The 13,392-nt window shown below is 38.0% G+C and overlaps 2 protein-coding genes across 2 annotated transcripts; both read right to left on the bottom strand.

Moving 5' to 3' along the window:
• Window positions 1-210: 210 nt before the first annotated feature.
• On the bottom strand, window positions 211-2,756 carry LOC111808137 (Mitochondrial glycoprotein family protein). The gene is made up of 3 exons (XM_023693949.2): window positions 2,545-2,756; window positions 2,095-2,429; window positions 211-594 (listed from the first exon to the last, which is right to left on the bottom strand). The coding sequence occupies exons 1-3, from the start codon at window positions 2,713-2,715 to the stop codon at window positions 414-416; spliced, it is 687 nt and encodes a 228-aa protein (XP_023549717.2). The 5' UTR covers window positions 2,716-2,756; the 3' UTR covers window positions 211-413.
• A 907-nt stretch (window positions 2,757-3,663) lies between these two features.
• Window positions 3,664-11,910, bottom strand: LOC111808565 (nuclear pore complex protein NUP1). Its single transcript, XM_023694646.2, has 9 exons — window positions 11,481-11,910; window positions 10,181-10,227; window positions 9,628-9,743; window positions 9,107-9,302; window positions 8,683-8,970; window positions 8,490-8,585; window positions 7,671-8,402; window positions 6,536-7,236; window positions 3,664-5,606 (listed from the first exon to the last, which is right to left on the bottom strand). The coding sequence occupies exons 1-9, from the start codon at window positions 11,734-11,736 to the stop codon at window positions 4,151-4,153; spliced, it is 3,888 nt and encodes a 1,295-aa protein (XP_023550414.2). The 5' UTR covers window positions 11,737-11,910; the 3' UTR covers window positions 3,664-4,150.
• Between the last annotated feature and the right edge of the window lie 1,482 nt (window positions 11,911-13,392).

The following is a 13,392-nucleotide window of genomic DNA, read 5'->3' as shown; positions in this document are numbered from 1 at the left end:
AGAAATAGAGAATAGTAACACGTCTGTTGTATTAGAAATTCTCGAGCTAGACATGAGGTTTCAGTAATTCTAATCTGGGTCCAGAGTATATTTCTCAAATCGTTAACGAAATGAGAATTTGAACGAGGGTCGGTACTCGAGAAATGCATCCATTTGAGTGTAGATAACAAAATTTAACTACAACTTTCTAAGGTATAAGAAGAAAATCCATAAGAATAAAGCTGCAATATATAGCACTGTTAATCAACTTTGGAAAACAAAAACCATGGCTAACAAGGAGAGACTGAATCACCACATAGGGGCTTGCAAAATTGTATCTTAAAATGAAATAAGACCATTTACCTTATACAACTAACCAATTATGAAGATGGAACCCTGAATTCCACATATTTTCCTATCCAATACATGAAATATCAATCCACTTTAGCGTTCTTGGGCTCGTTGATGAACGAGCCAACGGATCTGAACCACCGCATAAGATTTCGATGCTCTTTCACATAAAGCCATGCCTGAAGAAATGGAAAGAGAGACTCGTTTATACCTCGCTCCTCTATGTAATTGTGAAGTACATCTCGCATTTTCTCATCCAGATCTCTGTTATACAAAGAAACATTAAGGGTAAGTTTTCTTATGACATGATTTCCCACAACAGTAATTTGGTCGAGATTATAAGCATATGAAAATCATAAGGATTAACATCACAATCCCACTTGGTTCAATAAAAAACTGACATATATGCTATGAAAAGAAGAACTACCATCATGACCCTTAGACACCATATCTAGGCCAACTATGATGAAAAAAAAGACTATTTAGTAAGAGATAGCTTTCATAAAAATAAATATAAAGGATTATAGAACTAGGCCATACAAGAACACAAGCCAAATCAGAGCAAAGAGAACTACTCAACCAAACCAAAGGGTACTAACTTACTAAGTGTTTTAACACAAGAAAGGCAAAGTTATATATTGGATTCGATACATATTCTCTTACACGTTGCTATCCAGGTTGGCTTACTTAGGGGATGCCCTAACCCATTGGGAAATTTTGCTTTAGCCAATGATCCAAGCAGAGTAACAATATGAACTACAGTATCACTTCAAATTTGCACTATTCTATGATGCTGGTGCTAATTGCAAGCATCCCAAGTGAGTGACATGATATAAGGGATTCAATCAAGTTTGTAACCAAGTGAAAAAAATTAAATCTCTTAAGTTTAAGTTTGTAACCAAAGAAAAGAAATCAGAGGCTGCAGCCTGCAAGTTAAGGAACAAAATAGGTAGCTGCAATGAAGAATTCAAACAGTGGAAACTAGAATGATAAGCTCCTTAGGCAATAAACAAAATATACTAAAGAAAGTTAACTGATATCTTTAACCTGCAAACCAAAACTAGCAACCCAGAATAGTTCATTGCCAAATGGGTCGTGTTGTTCTTGTTCGGTTTTAAATTACAGATTCTTGGCAGCAAATTGTATGCAGCAACAAATCCTGAACTCATGACCTTTACTTAGATCTAACTCCTTCGATTACTTTACTAGGAGAAAATGATTCAGTTTTTGTTAGTTTAGATGATAACACTAAAAATTGAGACATGGGATCTAAATTATAAGCATTTCTCTAATTGGTGCCATGAGCAACATTGCTCGAACTACTTGACTAATATGTTAACTATCACTAAACATGAGGCAACAGACTACACAATAATTGAGGCTTGTTAGACGAACACGACTCTCAACAATAGTATGATATTGTCCACTTTGAGCATAAGCTCTCATGGCTTTACTTTGGGTTTCCCCAAAAGGCCTCGTGCCAATGGAGTTAGTATTCTTTGTTTATAAACCCATGATCATTCTCTAAATTAGTCGATGTGTGACTTTCATCATCCAACATGTGAGGCCTTTTGGGGAAGCCCAAAGCAAATTCATGAGAGCTTATGCTCAAAGTGGACAATATCGTATCATCGTGGAGAGTCGTGGTGTTCGTCTAACGAGGCTAACTTACTTAAAAATAGTACCATATCCTGCAGAGATATAGAAGCCATGCCGATTAAATAAAATTGTTCAAACACTCTGGATAAAAGACATTAAACTTACTCGAACACGGGACCATTATAGCCGGACGGAACAACGAGAAACCCCGAGGATTCAGCTTTTGGTCTCATCGAAACGGAATGAATACCTAATGCATCGGGATACAATCCACAAAGAAAATGTAAACTTTCCCTCTGCTCCGGCTTTGATACAGTCAGATGAAGAAACAACTGGTTAATTTCGTCGTCTCCATCGTCTCCACCGCCTCCGGGAACAATATTAGCCAATCGCATAACCGAAACGTTAATCTCTTCATTGCCGTAGCTCCTAGTAAGCACCGGACCATTGCCGTCTAGTGCGCCTTTAATGATAGAAAAGGAAGACGGAGGGCTCACTTTCTGCGATAAAAAGAAGTAAACCAAGTAAGATGAACAAACGATCTTCGTATAGCTTAAAACCCTAATTCTAGGGTTTAGCAATCGAAAACAGAGGACAAAGCAATGGAAACCTTACAGGAGGAGGCGTCATTCTGGAGATCTCGAGATAGTGTTCTTTGAGGGAGCGGAGGAGCAATGAATTGACGGCAGTAGACACGGAGGTCGAATGGCAGCAAGTGGCCATGAGAGACGGCCGGCGGCTACCCCGTAAAGCCACCGCAGCGACGGCCGTCACTTTCTTCAACATTTTCCTTCGATTTTGCTGTAGAGGTTGTGTGTTGTTGAACTTGAGACTTTGCCGCGGTTTTAAAGCATAATTTACCGGTCCGACCGAAGGCGGTTCGAGACGGTCTTCAGATGCAGACTTGGTCAATGAGTACTTAGACCGGCCACATGAAAATTTTAAAATATAATTTCGGTATTTTGGATTTATTTTTAGTACATAAAAGCTCCGTTTATTTATTTTTAAAAAAGATTTGTGCGGTAATTTCTAGTTTGAAATACCAATAAAAATGTACCTTGAAGCAAAGTCAAATTTTCTATAAATAACTGCAAAATAATAATAATAATAATAATTTAAAGGGTACCAGTAATAACTGCAAATTTTCTATAAATAACTGCAAAATAAAATTAATAAGTAATTTTTTTTTTTTTTTTTTTTTTTTTTGTTATGAATACACATGAATGCTGCCCTCCAAGAGAGTAGATTGTGGAGTAAGGGGAACGCTGGACCCTCGAGGATGGGAACGCTGGACCCCAAATGGGATGGCATGCTGGCCTCCAAGAGAGTAAATTGTGGAGAAAGGGGAACGCTGAACCCCAAGGGGGGTGGATTGTGAGGTGGGAGGAACACGATTGGAGAGGAGAATCCTATAAGGGTATAAGGGTATCTCTTCCTAACAAACGCGTTTTAAAATTGTATGCTCATTCGTTTTGGATTGGAAAAGACGGTACAAGAACCTCCGACACTCCTTAAATATACACATTCAACTACATATGCAATATAAAAATGGGTTAAAATGGGTTATTACAAACTATCGAACAATCTTTCGCAACCTGCTTTTTTTCGAAGTGTTGATAAATATCGTTCTCTCTCGAGAACATTTTTAAGCAGTTAAAAGGTTGTTCCAAGTAGGTACAAATTTTAAGCTTGAACAAAGGATCATTTACAAAAATAATAAGAGGAAGAAGAATGAGGGCAAGAAATGATGCTTCCATGGACAACAGCACATACTTCCTTTTTCTTATGTTACAAATAAAAGATTACAGGAAAACTGAGTCCATGGCACAGAGGAGATGATGATGATGATGATGAAGAAGAAGAAGAAGAAGATGATGTTGTTACCTCAAACATGGACACACTACTTACTAGAGTACACAGAATGTTCTTCCACCTTTCCTAATAAAGCTAATACAAAATTTCTGAACTTAGGACCCCATCGATACCACGAAAAAATTTGCCAACCGAACCATTCGCTAAACGAGAACATAGAACCAACAATTCTTGGCTTTATCACGTCGAAATCAAACAACTCAGGTGACAAATGACCCCTCCCCACCCCTCTCCTCTTTCCAGTCATCGACATGACAGAGATGGTAATATAAATTTTTCCTAGACGAAAAATAACTGGGATATAGAAACATGAAAAAAGAAAACCGAATACCTTTGCTCTCGATTCCTCCTACTTCTTTCTTGATTTGCTTTTAACTTTCACGAATTTTCGGTTCGATTTGTCGCCGCCACCAGCGCCTAGTGAGAAGCTTCCTCCAGCACTGGCATTGAAGTCTAAGCTACCCGAAGCCTGAAATGGATTGGGATTTTGTGGGGTAGGTACATTTTGTTGGCTACCACCAAACTGGAAAGGATTTGCTCCAAGCGGAGAAGGAGCAGTTGAACCAAACACGAACCCTGATGATGGAGGTGGCGTAAGGGGTTGTTGCCCAAAACTCGGCATAGGCGTTGGCGATGCGACTGTCTGGACGGTATCCTCAGCCATGCTATCCTCCATATTTGCATGATCATTATTTGCAGGAGGTGTTGAACCAAAGGTGAAGCCATGATTAGAATTACCAAAAGCAGGCTGTGACGACGCAGCAGTTGCAGCTGAAGTAAATGAGAACATCGAGGTTGTTGATGCTGCACCGGTTGTCGATGATCCAAAGAGCATAGGGGAACTAGAAGCAACGGAAGAAGATGCAAGGCCAAAGGAAAATCCTCCCGTTGGAGTTGAGCCGAATCCAGAAGAAAATGATGGCGCGGAGGATGCCTGCCAGTTAAAGAAGCTAGAACTAGTACCAGCACCGGAGCTGACTGAATTATTAGCAGAACTGGAGGAACCAAACCCAAAAGTGGCGCCTGAAGTGAACAAATTAGACGCGGGAGCTGAAGAACCAACCAAAGAATTACCGGAGGCCAAACCCGTGTTCCCTGTCAAACCAAATGATGTAGATGATGAACTGAACGGCGAAACAGGTGTCTGAGTAGAAGAAGCAACCCCACTACTCGCAGGCAAAACTGGAGCACCAAATGAAGGTACACTGACCGGAGCGAAGGTTGACTTTTCTGGTTGTTTATTAGAATCTGAAGTAGTAGACACAGCTCCAAATTGAAAAACACTGCTTCCAGTACTAAATACTTTAGCAGCAGATGTGTCGCTCGGAGAAATGCCACTTACATTGCCAAAGGGTGTTGTCTCTTGCTTGGTCTTGGTATCTACAGATCCAACTCCGCTCGGTGCTGAACTCGAAGGAACACTGGAGCTCCCAAACTTGAAAATTGGTGCAGCTGAAAAAGATGGCATAGGAGAAGACGTAGAAAGACTAGTAGTGGTGACGGGTTCGCTATTGCTAGTGGCAGCATTGAGAGATGGTTTGATGGATGAATTTTGATTTGTTATATTACTAGGAAAGGTGTTGGATGGGGAGGGAAAAGTAGATGGGGTGGAACCAAGAGATCCGTTAATAAGATTTGAATTAGTGGTAGGGGAGCTAAAAGAAAACAAACTGGGAGTTGGTGTTGATGAGACAGATGACAAAAGCAAATTCCCAGATGTGCCAACAGGGAGTCCGGCACTTGAACTCTTCTTATCGCCAGCTTTCTCGGAAATCGACTCTTTCGGAACTCCAAATGACAGGGTGCTGCAATTAAAACCGTCCAAAACATTAGTTTTACTAGAAAATTTGGCAACTAACAACAAATATCACCTAGAAACAGACAGCCCGTTTATCATTGGAAGGTGAACGAGAAAATTTCAAACATAAAGCCCAAGCAGAGCACAAACATAATAAGTTGATGCACAATGATCTGTTTTAATATATGTGTGTGTGTGTGTGTGTGTGTGTGTGTGTGTGTGTGTGTGTGTGTATAACCCTGAGATAACGTTGACATAATCTAACATGATAAACCAAAAGAAGTTTCTTGAATCAGATAAGGAGAAAGATGAAAATGTGCAGAAATGTATGCTCTAGTATTTCAATTTCCGACAAATAATCTACAAGAAATACTAAAGCTTGAAAAAAGGATAGCAAGAATAACTGATCCATCTATCAACAATGTCATAAATCAATTACTTCATATAAATTTATGTACGCGCGTGTTTAGACTAACTATCCTATCCTCAAAAAAGCTCGAACACAAAAAGGAGAACAGCAATCAACGTAGAGTCAAAAAAGTTCAAAGAAAAGTGCCTCAATCGGTAAAGGACTAATCGTAATTACGAAATCCCTGGGATAAACGACATTAAACAAATAAGAGAATACTTGAGCATCATTCATAAGTACTTTATTAGATGGAGGAAAGTACGCCCAAACCAAAAATTTAAGATGAAAAGTGGGAGCTATCAGAAATATATAGGCTAAAGAAAACGGATCCAAATTTTCTCAAAATAATTAAGACCAATGGTGCATCTTCAGAACCCAATTGGAAATTGGAATGCTGAACATTTAGAATCCAATTTATCATGCATTTCACATATGCTAACAATAGAGATATAAACCTACACACATACAAGTAAAAAGAAATAAATATTATCCAAGTCGAAGGTGACAACAGTAACAAGCAAACTAACCTGCTGCTATAACTCTCTGATTTAAAAACTGAACCACTGCCTGCTTTAGCACCTTCTTTTTCATTAACTAAAGAAGATGCAAACTTAAACGGAGACCCGGCATCACTATTTCCATTTTCGGTGGCGGTACTTGCTGGAATAGGAAATGTAGCTTTATCTCCAAATTTAAATGTGGTAGGAGCAGAAGCTTGTAGAGTAGGTGCAACATTGCCTTCAGAAGTTACAGCAGGAACAACATTTTGTTCATTTGTAGAGGTGGTAACCTTGTTTCCAAACGTAAAGGTGGGAGAAGAAAAAACCGAATCCTTCTGTGATGGCAACTTTTCTCCAAAGCCAAACATAGGGGCAGCAGCTGCTTTCGGTACCTCAGACGAAGCAATTTTTTCAGGTCTCGTGGTTGATTCCGGTTCTATCACATTGGCTGTAGTGCTAGATGGAGATGCTGTTGGAAAGGAAAAAATGGAACTCTTTTCAGTAGTCACAGGAACATCAAATTTTGCTTGGTCATTTATTTTCTTCATTTCAGAGACAGTGGATGGTTTAGCCTGAATTGAAGCCTGAGGTTTATCTACTGTGATGGCTTCAGTATCACTCGGCTTACCCACTGCCACTAATGAGTCGTCAACTTTTTCTCGCCTCTCAAATGATTTAGCAGCTACTGGCCCATTAGAATATTCTTCGTCATCCATATCGACAAAATCCTAACAAAAAGAGACACAGACGGCCCATAAATATTACAACTTGGGTGCCCATAAATATTACAACTTGGGGGGTCTATAAGGGGCATAAACATAGAGGACATCAAGATCCACAAAATCCTAGCAAAATAATAGATAATCGAAGATTAAGCCATAGAGGTTTTATAATGGACACAGACATAATATTATACTTCGCAACCTTCTTTTTCAGGTTTGGGTGCGTGAAAAATGAAAAAATGAAAAATGAAAAACTTCAACAGAAATTGAAAGAATAGTAATTACACTCATTTAAAAATGGAAATGCAAGATGCTGAAACTAAGAAACCCCAACCCGATTAGTAATCTCTTCATTTATTTAATTGAAAATGCAGGAACGAGGATAAATTAAAAGATAGGATTGACGTATTCTATAAACTTGAAGGCAGGAAACCACACACCTCTTGTACACTCATCTGGAACGCACATTTTGTTAGCAAGGACGGGCCAACAAATGAAACCTGCAGACCAGAACTAGATACAGTATCCTTTGAAGGCACTGAAGAACCTACACCACCACCTGTAGAAATAGATTTATCACTGGGTACTTTAGATTTTAACAAGCTACTATCCTCAAACTTATCGTTCTTTTTCGAAGTAAGATCACGGCCATCATTAGACCGAATGTCTTCAACATTTTCCAAATACTTGGCCGAATCCACATCTTCCAGACTTCTAAGAGCTGGCCCATGCAACATTGATGGTGATAACTTCATGGGTGAGTTATTCCTCACACTATGCAACTTTAGTTCCGAAGATTTTTCTTTTGGAGGGGTCAATTTATCAAGCTGCTCTAATATTTTTAAGGCCATCTCACTAGACCTGAGGGGAATTTGAGGGAAACTTGAACTAGGTGTCCTATCATTTTCAGACTCTGCAGACATTTTGGACAAATTACGCTTGGTCTCACTTGAATAAGGTGCCTTCCCAGCAGTAGACGAAAATGGATGAACTTTTGTGGAATGCAAATGCTGAGAAGTCTCGGAACCAATTCCACTAACAGGAATAGAAGTGGAACTGCTTGGTAAACTCAAACCTTTTGGGAAAAGGAGATTGGATTTATGGCGAATTCTTCGAATAGGACCAACAGATCCTATTTCATCATCTAAAACTGAGCTTCGGCGTTTTAAAGCCTACAGAAACAATAATCAAATAAAATAATATGAGAGGTTTACTCGATAACACAATATATTGTAAAAGAACATTTTCACAAATCATACCCCTTGATTAGACTCCAAAAGTCTCCCTTGCTCCCATGCTGACTGAGATGATGAGGTCACAGTGGCCCTGTAAGAATCTGTTGTTGCTACACTATTCTGAAGAATGAACCACAGGAAAAAAACAAAGGCTAATAAATACATAAGCTACCAAGCAAGCATACAATAAAGCAGATGTATTAATTAGAGGACAAACCTTTATGCTGGGGGTTGCACGAACTCTTGAATATGGCATTCGAGCCATACTGTATAGAGCAGATCTGCCACGAGATCTTGGGGTGACAAAATCATTTTCAACATCAAAATTTCCAGGAGACCTTGGCACAAGAGATAAAGTAGAGGACTTTGAGGGATTGCCTAAAGCAAAAGTATCCCCAAACTTTTGAATATGGGCCACCATACTCAACGGAGTTGCTTTTGGAGGCCTGCTACCCATGAACGCCTTTGCAATCTCTGCAGGTGAAGCAACATCCTCATCAGGGACCTGAAATGATTAAACAAGTGACAATAAGGTCAAAAGTTTGTACAGTTATCAGTGTGAGCATCAAATGGTAAACAAGCACTAAGCATTAACCGCTGAAAAAACCTAACACACAGACAATATATACAAAGATTCCTACATTTGCATTCACGACATGAGTTGGAACCATATGAGGCCTAACTCCCTCTTGAGCTGGAAATTTTGGAGACCCTTCCTGTATGTCATAACTGATAACAGGTGTTGGAGGAACCATTTCAAATTTCCTCGATTCAACCCCACTTGGAACATCAGCAACTCTTGATTTCAGAAGTTCAGTCAAGCGATCAATCTCAAATCTGTAAAATGGTCAGCATGTAACATATTAAACATCAAAACCATATCTTGCTAAAATCAATACATAGAAAATGAAACCGGACTTCTATCCCATAGGAGAAAAATGAAATTGTATTTTATAGCAACATTGCGGTTTATACATTTCAAGCTGCTTCATGTTTCTTACCATGTAACTAATCGCAATTTATGCAAACTCAAATTTTCATACAGGACCCTCTGTGAAATATTAACAAGAAAAAGAAAAGCAACAAAAACCAGGCAAATCTTCTAACAGAACTGAGGAATGCAACTAAAAATAATTTCACCAACAAGCACTCAAATATTTACCTTGTAAAGGTCTTCTCCTTCAAAATTTTCTCGAGGTCACTCACCCCATGTATGTTATTAGAATTGATGCTTGGAACAAAATCATTATTAGTCCCTTCTTGAGTTCCAGGAGGATCCTAAAGAACAATTAAAAATTCAGAAAATGTTGACAAAGAAGTTAAGACTACGGCAACGCAAATTTCTCATATTTTTGCAAGAAGTTTCACTTCACAGATAAGGATACTAATGCATTCATGAAAATAACATAGGTCATCACGTCTTTTTTTTTTTTTTTTTTTCAAACGAACAGTTTAAAATGACTCTTTTATTGTAAATCTGAAAGAAACAAAGAAGAAATCCAGATTGGTCAAAAGAAAGAGGAAAAGATAACAAAAAAAATCTCGCAATATCTGCAATAGTGAAATGTTGAAGCCAAACAAGTATGTACATAGAAGGGGGAAAACACAGTGACGACGTATCGTGATTTAGATCAAAAGCAGAATTGGATTAAGAAAATACAAGATACAGATGCAAAGGTTGTTGATAAGCAAAACACATAACAGATAAAACTTACAGCTGCAACTTCTTCCTGGTTCTTAATTTCCATCTCATCATTAGCCTCTGGAAGTATAAAATGCAAGGGCAGGACAGTCAAAGATCGAAGCAGAAATCTAAATATCAAATGAAAAACTTCTGCCACAGTCCCATCCGAGTATCAATTATTTATCAACATATTATAGCAACCAACCCCAAGTCAAAAGTCAATGCACGCACAAAGGTATCAACTCCAAAATGCATAATAAAATAATGGCATCATGCTTCCTAAATGGCTATCAACATTGATATAATTCAAAATCTTGCAAGTTACTTCCGTGGAAAAAAAAAATTTATATGAGAGATTAAAATGTTTAAGAGCAAGAGCAATTTCTAGAAACAATTTTTAGTTTAAAATATTAAAAGTGTTTGTACAGAATCTTTGTTCAGCGAAATAATTTTGAAGGACGATAAACAGAACAACCAACCTAAAAAGAAAACGAATTTTGCTGTTTACGCATGTATCTGTAAGCTGTCTTCTAAACAACCAGCGATCAATTATTATTGGTTATTACCTCGTATAACATACTTTAAAGATCTTGTTGTTCTTAGATTAATATTATTATGGGAAACAAAAATATCTCATTCATTGGTTAAAATACTAAAGGAACCAAAGGGTAAATGGACTTCTAATTGGCTATAATTGAGAAAAACTGTAAATACATACATACATACATGCATGCATACATAACGCCATTGACCTTGCCTTTGAGCTTAAATACATGAAACAAGGACAAAATATTAATTTTCACGAAGTTTTTTAAACCAATTCTTAAATTTTATATGGGGGATCATTTTAGAAATGTTGTGGAAGAATCACACTCAGACTATTCCTGATGTTTTTAACATATATGACATCCAAGCAACGAAAACAAAACAACATTACAAGCAGACTCGATATAATTCGACTAGTAAGCGTTGAAACCTGCACTTTGACATACTTCAAGTTCATAAGCATGGAATCACGTAAAGTAATGACATTTAAATAATTGAAGTTCTAAATGAGATAGAATAGTTCAACGCGCCTAAAACCATACAAAATAATAAATCCAGGTTCCACCAGGAAAGGAGAATAAAAACCCCAAGACTATAAGAACTCCCGCGGGAAAAAATCAAAATAATAATAAAATTATTTGAAAAAATGCCATCTTCAGCCAACGACTCCAAAATCAAACGTATGAGCAGAAAGAATGCGGTATGGAAACCTCAAAAACAATTCTAACAACCGGTAAGAAAGCCTTGCAATTAAGAAGCAAATAAAAAACAACAAAAAGAAAAACCTCGAGAAATTGCCAATGACGGCGGCGGAGGTGGAAGGCGTTTACGAAACACGCTAGAAAACAGCCTATGCGCACTGGAGGTGATGAGCTTCTGCGCCGGATCAACAAGCTTAGAGAGCCATCCTTTTCCAGCAGAGTTTCTCAGAGCAGTCGGCGGCCGATCATACGGCGTCGTATGCGACCTTCTGAGAGGCCTTTTCTGGAACTTCCCACCTCTTCCTCCTTCATAACGAACCTCCTCACGCTCTGTCGCCATTAACAACACAGAGTTGAGGTCTTCTCTTCAATGCCGGAATACCGAGGAAATTGTTGAAAGGGGGAGGAAAAAAAAGTAGGGAATTCAGCAAATTAGGGTTTTTATTAGACCACGCGCAGAAAGAAAGAAGAAAGAGAGAGAGAGAGAGAGATACAGAGGATGAGTGAGAAATTTTGAAAAAAAATCGTGTTTTTCTTATTTTTCTTATTTTTTTTAATTATAATTTATGCCGTTATATATCTCCTAGGATGCTAGAATGACACCCGCTGTTCTTTTCGTGAACGACGGGCAAATCCTGACCGTCCACTGGAATTTTACTTATGATATTTGTAATTTAATTGGCCAATTGGTCTGTGATGCTTATAATTGGTAAGCTGAGCAAAACAGTTGTTTTTATGTATGTTTTGACATTTAGTCAATAAACACAGAGTTTAATTAATATTTAAGTCAATAAACCCAAATTTAATTACTATTTAAGTCAATAAACTCACATTTTAATTAATACTTAAGTCAATAAACTCATATTTTAACAAAATATTCATGATTGGTATATTCCAATTAAATTCCTATAATACACCAAATTTAAAATATTTTTTAATTAAAAAAATGACGTAGAAATTTTAAACCTTCGACCCAATTGCAATTTTCATCAAAATAAGGTCGAGTAGGTTCGAGTCCTCTATCCAGTATGTTACGTATTTAGTTGTCAGAGATTAATAAAATTACTGTTGAATGAAAAACAAGTTCAAACTGTCGGTTACCTTGGACCCAAAATAAGTGCACTGATGAGATGATATAGCTGTCGTTCTAAACTAAATACGCTCGTATCACTGACGAGTTCTAAACCTCCGACCTCAAAAGAAGAAATATGCATCGATTATCGTTGAGCTATGCTCATAGACATTTTTATCGATACCGACTCGATACGAACTGTGTGTTTTAATTATAAATATTTTAGTAATTAATAATTCGCCTTATACATAAATTAAAATAAACTATAATAATTATAATTAGGCCTTGGGATTATGGAAGAAAGCTAGGGCTTGTTTGTCCTTGGTGATGGGCTTGGGTCGTTCAGAGCAAAAATGGGTTCAGTTGGACCGGCCTCAACTTGATTTGTTTATATCAAATTTAAACATTAATGGTTTAATGTTTTAGGGTTTTCTTATTAATCGGAAAAGAAAGAAAAAAACCCATAATAAAAACAAATTAAAAAATAATAGGACCGAACCCGAGCAAAATTTTTTGTGTTTCGGTGTCTAAGAGGTCAAACCCACCACTAGCAGATATTGTCTTTTTCCCTCCGAGCTTCCCTTCAAGGTTCACTAGGAGAGGTTCCACCACACCCTTTTAAGGAATACGAGGTTCCTCGGATCTCATAATCCACCTTCTTGGGGGGCCCACGTCCTTGCTGCCACACCGTCTGATGTTTAGCTTTGATACCATTTGTAACAGGTCAAGCCCACCGTATTGTCCTCTTTGGGCTTTGGGGGCCCACGTCCTCGTTGATACACTGCCTAGTGTTTGGTTATGATACCATTTGTAACAGCCCAGCCCACCGAATTGTTCTATTTAGGCTTCCCCTCAAGGTTCAAAAAGGCGTCCAGTAGAGAAAGGTTTTCACACCCTTGTAAGGAATGATTCGTTCTCCTCTCA

This window comes from Cucurbita pepo, chromosome 13 (assembly GCF_057944985.1).
Source record: "Cucurbita pepo subsp. pepo isolate OVF chromosome 13, ASM5794498v1, whole genome shotgun sequence".
Classification (NCBI taxonomy): domain Eukaryota; kingdom Viridiplantae; phylum Streptophyta; class Magnoliopsida; order Cucurbitales; family Cucurbitaceae; genus Cucurbita; species Cucurbita pepo.
This window is presented reverse-complemented; position numbering and strand designations above follow the sequence as displayed.

What these genes read in the sequence shown, in the direction of transcription:
- LOC111808565 (XM_023694646.2), bottom strand. Translation starts at nt 11,736, where the DNA reads ATGGCGACAGAGCGTGAGGAGGTTCGTTATGAAGGAGGAAGAGGTGGG. An exon ending in CTCATGTCGTGAATGCAAAT is followed by an intron (nt 8,971 to 9,106) that starts GTAGGAATCTTT and finishes TAATCATTTCAG; the next exon opens with GTCCCTGATGAGGATGTTGC. An exon ending in GTGCAACCCCCAGCATAAAG is followed by an intron (nt 8,586 to 8,682) that starts GTTTGTCCTCTA and finishes TTCATTCTTCAG; the next exon opens with AATAGTGTAGCAACAACAGA.
- LOC111808137 (XM_023693949.2), bottom strand. Translation starts at nt 2,715, where the DNA reads ATGTTGAAGAAAGTGACGGCCGTCGCTGCGGTGGCTTTACGGGGTAGC. An exon ending in CCAGAATGACGCCTCCTCCT is followed by an intron (nt 2,430 to 2,544) that starts GTAAGGTTTCCA and finishes TTTTTATCGCAG; the next exon opens with AAAGTGAGCCCTCCGTCTTC. An exon ending in TATAATGGTCCCGTGTTCGA is followed by an intron (nt 595 to 2,094) that starts GTAAGTTTAATG and finishes TTTGTATAACAG; the next exon opens with AGATCTGGATGAGAAAATGC.